At 36.3% G+C, this 9,196-nt stretch overlaps 2 protein-coding genes across 2 annotated transcripts in view; both read right to left on the bottom strand.

Annotated features, from left to right (window-relative positions):
• Positions 1-1,440: 1,440 nt before the first annotated feature.
• LOC128377195 (gap junction Cx32.2 protein-like) overlaps positions 1,441-9,196 on the bottom strand; it is a 98,759-nt gene continuing 91,003 nt past the window's right edge. Inside the window, exon 4 of the transcript XR_008323293.1 lies at positions 1,441-1,869. The gene's annotated coding sequence lies outside the window, so the exon portion shown is untranslated. The remainder of the gene's footprint in view (positions 1,870-9,196) is intronic.
• LOC128377196 (gap junction Cx32.2 protein-like) lies at positions 2,992-6,025 on the bottom strand. The gene is made up of 2 exons (XM_053337110.1): positions 5,869-6,025; positions 2,992-3,765 (listed from the first exon to the last, which is right to left on the bottom strand). Exons 1-2 carry the CDS (start codon positions 5,995-5,997, stop codon positions 3,124-3,126), a joined length of 771 nt encoding a protein of 256 aa, XP_053193085.1. The 5' UTR covers positions 5,998-6,025; the 3' UTR covers positions 2,992-3,123.

The raw sequence follows: 9,196 nt of genomic DNA, 5'->3' as shown, positions 1-9,196 counted from the left end.
AAGCTGATGAGTGAAGGTGAAATAAAACAACAGCTTCAAGCAGGAAACCGAACAGAAGAGGAACAAGCATGTAACTGACAAAAGTTTTTTTTAAATCTTTATTTAACCAGGAAGTCTCTTGAGATTAAAAGGAGACCTGCCAACATAGCAACCCATTACAAGGTTATTAAAATGATAAAATACATAATGTCAAAAACAGAAGAGAGTTTTAAGTTTGGTTAGTAAAGTCTGTTGATCCACACACAGTCTCAACTCTCTGTATTTATTTCTAACCTCAGATCTTTTTTAAGGAAATCTGATCCCAGAACAGCAGCTCTGAACTCTGAACAACAGTCAAACATTAACAGTATAAATCTCCATGATATACAGCAAAAATAAATAAATAAATAAATAAAAAAACTCTATAATGCAAGGTGCATTATAGGTAAAGTCTTTTCTTTCATGTTTCTGTCTGTATCATTACTGTGGGAAATGTTGGTTAAATTTAAGTTACATTTACAGGATTTTTCCTTCAGTACCTGATTTTTCAAGTTGTTGTTCCACATCTGTGTTGTCTCTTCTATTTATATTTATTTATTTATTTATTTATTAGGGACTACGGATGCAAATTAGCAGCTTTGCTATAATCCAGCATGTTTACAGAGATGTTTAAATACCGATGTCAAATTGACCCCATCTGTTTTGACTGTGCCTTCTTTCTTCCCTTCCTTCCTTCCTTCCTTCCTTCCTTCCTTCCTTTCTTCTCTCTTTCCTTCCTTCCCTCCCTCCCTCCCTCCTTTCTTCCTCCCTCCCACCTACCTACCTACCTTCCTTCCTTCCTTACCACCCTCTCTCCTTTCCACCCTCCCTCCTTTCCTTCCATCTTTCTCCCTTCCTTCCTCCTCCCCATTTTCCTTTCCTTCCTCCTTTCCTTCCTCGACAGGAGGGTTAAATATCGATGTCCATTAATGTGTATTGTCCCTATTAAAAAATAAAGCATTTATTATTATTATGTTATATTAAATCATCAATAAATGCATAAAATACATTCAGGTGATTTTATTCCCTATTTTACATCTGATCATTGTGTGATGTTTTGCTGAATCTGATCAGTGATTTAAAGTCAAGCTGCAATAATTAGTCAATTAATTGCTATCTATTTTTATAACTGACTCATCATTTTTATTTTTTAAGAAAGAAAAAGTCCAAATTCACTGATTGCAGCTTCTTTAATGTGAATATGTTCAGGTCTCTTTATTTTCTTTAGTCTCTGACAGTAAACTGAATATCTGGACGTCGTTTTGGACTCTTGGAAACATTAATTTTTCACCTTTTACTGAAACTTGAAAAGACCAAATGACTAATTGAGAAAATAATCAAGAGATGAATTGATAATGAAATAATGTTTAGTCACAGCTCTAATTTAAAGTACGTGTTAATGGTGACAATGAAACAAGATGCTTTTTAAAATAATTTTATTATGTTTTCAGTGAAATACAAAAAACATATACAGTTATTTTAAAATATAAAACACAGAAAAACTTTATTGATTGATAATCAAAATATTTACAGATATAAACGCCATGCTGCAATCTTAAATAAGTGATTTAATAAGTAACGTAACGCTGTACTTACACACTTTACAAGACAGCTTCTCTCTCTATAAAATGACTTTTACACATTTGTACAAAGATAACATTAGTGAGAATCTACCACTTGGGGGCGCCAATATTCAAAAGTGGTTCATGTGGTATTACAGTGGTAGTGTGGGACTTTTACATATAAATAATCTAAATTACATTCAAGCTTAATGAGTTCACACAGTAAGTAAATCTCTCTGTATTTTAGAGTATACAGAGTTTTTATATCTGGTGTCTGTGGTGAGTTTTACTTTAACCAGCAGTGATTGTTCTATCGCTGCCTTTAGTTCACGCCAACCTCATCAGTTCATGTAAAAAGGGTCGGGGGGTCTGCAGCAATGATGACAATGTTTGTGTCATTACACTCACTGCTACAAGGGAGAGACAAAGGTTTTCCACTGCAGGTTTAACTACAAAACACAAAGTCTGTGTCTAAATTCACTCTTCACTGCTTCCTGTATAATGAACACTGCCAATTGTCCAAATTCTGTGATTCAGCTTCTTAATTATGGATATTTTCTGTGACAGTAAACTGAACATCAGCTGTGTTTCAGCCATTTTACTTTATATTAAAAAGGTATTGTTTGTTTAGTTACCTTGATGGATGTAAGGATTCACCTAATTATTTACGCATGTGTGGTTGAAGGTCTCCCCCTGCTGTCCATTAATAAGTATTGCATCTGTGTTAAAGAGGCGAGCATGACAGATCCTGTGTGTAACGGGTGTGGAAGCGGTAAGACCCAAAAGCAGCACAGAACCAGGAAGCAAAGTGTGTGTCTGAATTCACTTCCTTATTCACTCTTCACTGCTTCCTGTATAATGAACACTAAACACTTCACTCAGCAGCAAATCAAGATTTCAGACACTAACTAAACATCATTTTGTGTCGCCACCATCAGCTGTAGAGTCATGTGATGGTAGTTTTCACATCTTTAACATTGTGGAGCATTGCATTGTGGGATTGTTATGAAAACTGAAGTAGTGTACATGTTGTGATCACTGCTTTTTTTCTCTCCATGCTGGAATATTTGAGGGAAAAATGTGTGGAGGTGTTTTTAAATGTAGAGCACTCTGATTTCAGACACAGTCAGAGAAACAAACTTACTTTTGCCCTTAACAAAGTTTATAAGTTTGCTTTAGTAACACCCTGGCAAACATTTTTAACCCTCCTGTTGTCCTCGAGTCAAGGAAGGAAGGGAGGAAGAAGGAAGGAAGGAGGGAAGGGAAGGAAAGGAAAGGAGGGAGGAAAGAAGGAAAAAGGAAGGGAGGAAGGAAGGAAGGACGGAGGGAACAAGAAAGGAAGGTAGGAGGGAGGGAGGAGAGAAGGAAGGAAGGAGAGAGGAAAGAACGAACAGTCATTATTAATAAGCAGTCTGTGTGTGTGTCTGTCAATTTTGTGTAATTTTAAAAGTTTTAAGTGTCAAATAAATAAATAACTTAGGTTTTACACATGTGGGCCGTGGTTTAGCAGAATAGTAAGAGGCTGCTCTCAGGCTTTAGCTCCTCAGGCGTGACTGTGACTGCTGTCATGGAGGCCATTTTTCTTCAGACTGTCACCGTTGAGGCGAGGATGAAGAGTGATCGCCGCCTCTGGCACCGCTTTAGACTTTCTTCTGGATGAGCGTTTGCACAGCAGGTAGAAGATCTCCACCACGTTGAGCAGAACAGAGACGCACCCGACTACGAGCATGAAGATGATGAAGATGGTCTTCTCGGTGGGTCGAGACATGTAGCACTCGACGGTGAAGGGGCAGGGAGCTTGGGAGCAGACGATTCTGGGATCCATGATGAACCCGTACAGATAATACTGCCCCACGATGAACCCCACCTCGATGATGATTCTGAAAAATATGGAGGTCATGTAGTTCCCCAGCAGGCTGCCTTTAATCTGCACGTGGCCTTTTTCGTCAGAGTATTTGGGGGCTTTGACGACTTCGCTCCTGGAGTTTCGTTCTCTCAGTTTATTTTCTTTGTGGACGACGTGGGCGACGTGACCGAAGTAGATGAGCGTCGGCGTGGAGACGAAGATGATCTGGAGAACCCAGAATCGGATGTGTGAGATTGGGAAGGCGTGGTCGTAGCAGACGTTCTTACAGCCGGGCTGCTTGGTGTTGCAGATCATGTTGGACTGTTCGTCACCCCAAACCTGAAATGATTAACAAACGGCACGAAAGGTCAAACATCCACTATGGAGGTCTAACGGAGACTTGGCTGTGTGCAGCTGATGGATAAACATTACACAACCAGTTTACTCTGAACCAACATTCAGTAACATTTGAAAAGGACATTTTTTTAACCCTTACATGCATCTCCCCTTCTCTGCTTTTGCTTTGCTTTCTTTCTTTACTTATCTGACTATCTCTAATTGTATATATTTTGTGTTGTACAGATGGCTTTATTCAATTTACTTAGGTATTTTAAATTTAATTTTATTGTTTATCTGTTTTTACATTTACTTATTTATTTTTATTAACGTCATCCACCCTGTTTTTGTCTCGTGTACTTGTATAATTTCTATTTTTACTTGCAGGTGAGAGAAGGAACAGTATGTGTATAGAGTGACTACTGCGACAGTTGGGGGTGGCACTGGGACTCCTCTTCTTTTTTTTTTTTTTGGTGCCTTTTTCACTTTTTGGGGTGAGGATAGTGGTGAACTACCTGAAGTCATTTTGGTTTGGATGGTGGTTTTCCTTCCTGTTGTGACATCTTTGTGATACAGAGAGCACTTGTATGTTGTTTATATTTTGTTTTGATAAAAAAAATCAATAAAATCTATTTAAAAAAAAAAAAAAGGAACCCTAAAGTCTTCAAATGTGTGAGAAGAAATATGTGAGAAGCAGTTTTAAAAAGTGGTCATAATAAAGCATACATTAACAACCCTTACATGCTGCTCAGACTCAGCTTCGACCCATTTTAATGTTTGTGATCATTTAAAAAAACTAAAATCTGTTTTCTTTCATCCTGAAACTTGATTATCTAAAATAATTCACAATATAAAAACATGTGTGTGCAGCTGATACACATTTCAGTACATTATCCAACTGATATTAACTCAACAAACACTGCTGCATTCTTCACATTTTATATAACATTGAACTTATCATGTTCTCCTGAGTTATATAATGTAGGACCATTACATCATGTGATTGTAAAAGCTTTTCTCCATAAACAAAAACCATAAAAACTAAAGAATAACTTCTCTCTGAAAGCTTCATGAATAATCAATCACCAGTTTATCTCTGACTGATTAGATGTTCATGGACGATTTGTTGTGCATACATTTACTATAGAGACTAATTATGATAAGGGATACAGTGAAGGGTCAGAATATGAACTATATGTGAGGGTTAATAAGCAAAAGGTCAATTCAAACAAAGTCAAATATGTTTTTTGCTTTTAACAAACTGGGATTTTCTCCAGTCCCTGTCACTGTTACAAGGTAGTAGTATAGAAAACGGGTGGGCAGCCCTTATCACAACATAAAGAATATCTTCAATTCAGTTTAAATATAATAAAAACTGTTTTGTTATGAATTAAAACCTGATTATTTGTCTTCAAGTTGAATATAATGGCGCTTTTCCACTACACAGTTCCAGCACTACTCGGCTCGATTCGACTGTAAGGACCTTTTCCATTACAAAGAAGTACCTACTCAACGTGGGAGGGGTCGTCATAGCAACGCTGCGTTAAACTGCCGTGACTTTGTTTTATACGCGACACAAACATATAAACAATAGAGGACATGGAGGCGACGGTGTACTTACTGTATGTGGCTTTCTGTCACACACACACTTCCTTCCTTCCTTCTTTCCTTACTGCTGTAGCCTATGTGTCTTTCTGTCTCACACAAAGCAAGAGAAGAGAAACCAATCTCTGTAACGCTGTTGTTGGGATTTAAAAATGGCGGGTTTGATTCTTGTGTGGGACGTCACATTTAGTATCGGCTCGGCTCGGCTCGGCTCGCTTAAAACCTCAGCAGAGCAGATACTAAAAAAGTACTAGGTACCAGGTAAAAGGTATTATCCCTAGTGGAAACAAAAAAAACCGAGTCGAGTCGAGCCGAGTCGTGCTGGAGCTGTGTAGTGGAAAAGCGCCATAACTCTATCAGAGCACTATCTGGTTTGTAGTTCTTCATTTTGGCCACCAGAGGGCGACATTCATGTAAAAGTCCTGAGCTCACACACAGAGGCAACGTGGTGATTCATGTTTCATGTCATGTTTAATATGATTGATAAATAGCAGCTCAGACCTTTTCAGCTCCGGCTCCGAGGATCATGATCCTGAAGATGAAGAGCACGCTGAGCCAGACCTTCCCCACCACGGTGGAGTGGGACTGGACCTTATCCAGCAGCTTAGACAGAAAACCCCAGTCTCCCATCGTCTCTGATCTGAGGACGAAAAACACATACGAATATATACTGATCAATATTTACTGATCAATAATTATGGTTTGGTTTAACTGCATGATTTTAATAAATGTATAACATTTCCTGAAAGAATTATTATATTAAAGGCTTATTTAGTTTAGACTCTATACAAAGACAGAGGGACACATTTTAACTTTAACTTTAACTTTGAAAATACTTTATTTAATTTTTATTTAAAAACAGTGATCTCCTCTAATAATCCCTCCTTAAAACAAAGTTATTCTACTACTCATAATCAGCTACATCCAATTATATCATATATCCAACTATTCATATAACCAGATATCGATGGATGAAAAACCAACCAATTTATATATTTAAGGTAGTTTATAAATATTAACTGTGAAGTCTTGATGAAGTTAAGCTGTATTAATGGACAGTATATCAGTATAAATATGGAAACTCCACTGTAATGTGAAAAGCACATGCTAGTATTTATTCATTACTTTTTTCAAATGAACCATCAATCCAGATTATTTGTCACATGTAATCATATTCGGTACAAACCCACCATAATAAAACTTATCTTTATGTAACTACATTATATCACAAAAACAGGTCAAAGTGTTCCAGTATCTTTGAAACTGAGCTGATAATTGATAAAATAACAGCAAAGTTTTCTTTCAGACACATTGACACGTAAAATTTAAAAAAAAACGAGAAGAAAAAAAAAGTCTAATCTGTGGAAAGCTTAAAGAGAGAGCAATAAAACCTGTTAAGACCTATCGATCAATACCCAACGTATGTGACTGGATGTAAAATGTCTATTTTCATCTTTTTATTTTTAAGCTCTTTTTTTTAGCAGATTCTAGTTTTTAGCTTTATTTACCATCATAATTACAGTAAAACCACTGCAGAGACAGAAAACTATGAAAGAAGAGAAAAAGAAAAGAAAAGAAAAGAAGAAAAAATAAACCTTTTCTTCTGTAAATAAAAATAAAAAGCTAAAAGTTAAACATGAAAATCAATCTGAAGATATTAACATTAAAGTTATTTAAAAAATAAGTCCATAAAAATCACTTAAATATCTGACTCTACGTTTCCATTCTGTCTCAGTATTTATTTAATTGACTTGATTCGAGTGATTTGGTTTGATGTCTCGATGTCTCAGAGCAGAAGTCTTTGCATCTTACCTGCAGACCAGGACTCAGCAGACTGACTCACTCCGAGCAGGGACAAGACTCTCTGTGAGGACATGAAACAACCTGACTTTTTATAAAACTATGATAAACATTTTTGCAGTTTATGTCAAATCTGTTGTATTTGGAGGAGTGAAGGACTGTTTGATAACAGACATGATTTGAAATGAACACAAAATGATGCTGTGCTGCATTGCTCACTGCTCTCAGATTAATTAAAAAAAAAAAAAAAAAAATATATATATATATATATATATATATATATATATATATATATATATACACACAGTATATTAATATGATATATTTCTGATTGACTTTCTGATTTCTTCAGTGTTTTAGTAGAGCTCAGAAAACCATTTTTGACGCTTATCATTACAGGAACAAAGATCTGGATTTATAGATTTAGAGACTGGGCATCTGACATTCATTATAAAATATGTCCTCCTCTTAGGTGTCTTCCAGCTGCTAAACAAACAGCTTGTCTTTGTCTAAAACAGCCCTGACCCTACATGTTACACTCAGGGACATGACGGCTTTCAAACTATCATTTACTGAAAACACATAAAGACTCTATATGCTATGATGCTATAAAAATAATCATCACTATAGATAAAAGTTCAGTTATATTTATGATATCAATCTTATCCTGCCATGTTTCTGCCCTTTAGTCAGTATTGGACAATAAGGATGTTATTTCAGAAGGTTATATGGTTGAATGAGTCAAACTGTTTATTGATCAGATTGGATGGCTAGCTAGTGATACCTTTGCTAATGTAATTATAGGAGATTACTGTTTTATGATCAATAAATGAACTGACTGCAAAGCATTTATTTAAACAACAGTTCCCTTTTACTGAGCAACACTCAACACAACTAACTTATTTTTCTTATCATTTTATGTCACTAACATGTAAAAATCAATGTTATTGTACCTTAACCCTTTAACTCTCAGTGGAGGTTCTGTATATTTTGGTGAGGTTTTCTACTTCTAAATGAGTCACTACAGTAATGACCAAACATATGAGTCTGATTTATTGATGAACACAGTTCATCTTCATATTCAGGTAAATCTTGTTGGGACAGAGTAGGAACAGGTTTAGTTATCAGTAATTGTCAAAGATACTTAATGAAAATCATTTGAATTAAAAATGATGGGCACCACTCTGAGGACAGGGACCAATAATCAAAAGCTGAAAACAGTCTCAAAAGGGATCTGAGAGAATATTACAGCACTGGCAGCAACTGACAGACGTGAACACGAGATTTGAACAGAGACCATGGAGCACCCCTTTTCACTAGCCAAGCTCTGACTTCAATAAAATACAAAGTCACAGTCTCACACACGATGGCTAACACTAATCAGTTTATTATGATAAACATAACTACAACAACACTTTGCAGTATGTCTTCAGTTTAGTGAAGGGATCATTGCATGTGTAGAACATCGTCTCCATCAGAAATATAAAGAGCAGAAACTTCTCAGACTCACTGAGACACGATTTATAGAAACAGAACATGACTTTATTTCACATCAAACTTTGACATGTGAAATAAAGATGTTTGATTTCAGCTTTTCTTATTTCTTCTGTAGTTTAGTTCATTCCATCAATGCATCAACAAATGAACATAAGTCATCAGTATAACTTCCATCTGTACTGTTATCAGATCATTTTAACAGCTGCTGACACAAACATGATGAAACTGTTGCTTACGTTACCTTTAGATGCAGGAAGGAGGGAAGGAAAGGAGGGAAGGAAAGGAGGGAGGAGGATGGAGGACGTTACCTTTAGATGCTGAAAATCATCTGAATCAAGCTGATGAGTGAAGGTGAAATGAATCAGCAGCTTCAAGCAGGAAACCAACCAGAAGAAGAACAAACATGGAACTGACAGCAGGAGCTTTTTAAGGTCTCAACTCTCTGTATTCATCTTTAACCTGAAGTCTTCTTTAAGGGAATCTGATCACAGAACAGCAGCTCTGAACTCTGGAACGAAAAAACCCGGAACAA

The sequence above is a fragment of the Scomber japonicus genome, chromosome 17 (genome assembly GCF_027409825.1).
Source record: "Scomber japonicus isolate fScoJap1 chromosome 17, fScoJap1.pri, whole genome shotgun sequence".
NCBI lineage: Eukaryota > Metazoa > Chordata > Actinopteri > Scombriformes > Scombridae > Scomber > Scomber japonicus.
This window is presented reverse-complemented; position numbering and strand designations above follow the sequence as displayed.

Excerpts from the sequence above, each read along its gene's own strand:
- LOC128377196 (XM_053337110.1), bottom strand. The coding sequence starts at position 5,997 with ATGGGAGACTGGGGTTTTCTGTCTAAGCTGCTGGATAAGGTCCAGTCC. Across the intron at positions 3,766-5,868 it reads TCGGAGCCGGAGCTGAAAAG|GTTTGGGGTGACGAACAGTC; the intron begins GTCTGAGCTGCT and ends TAATCATTTCAG.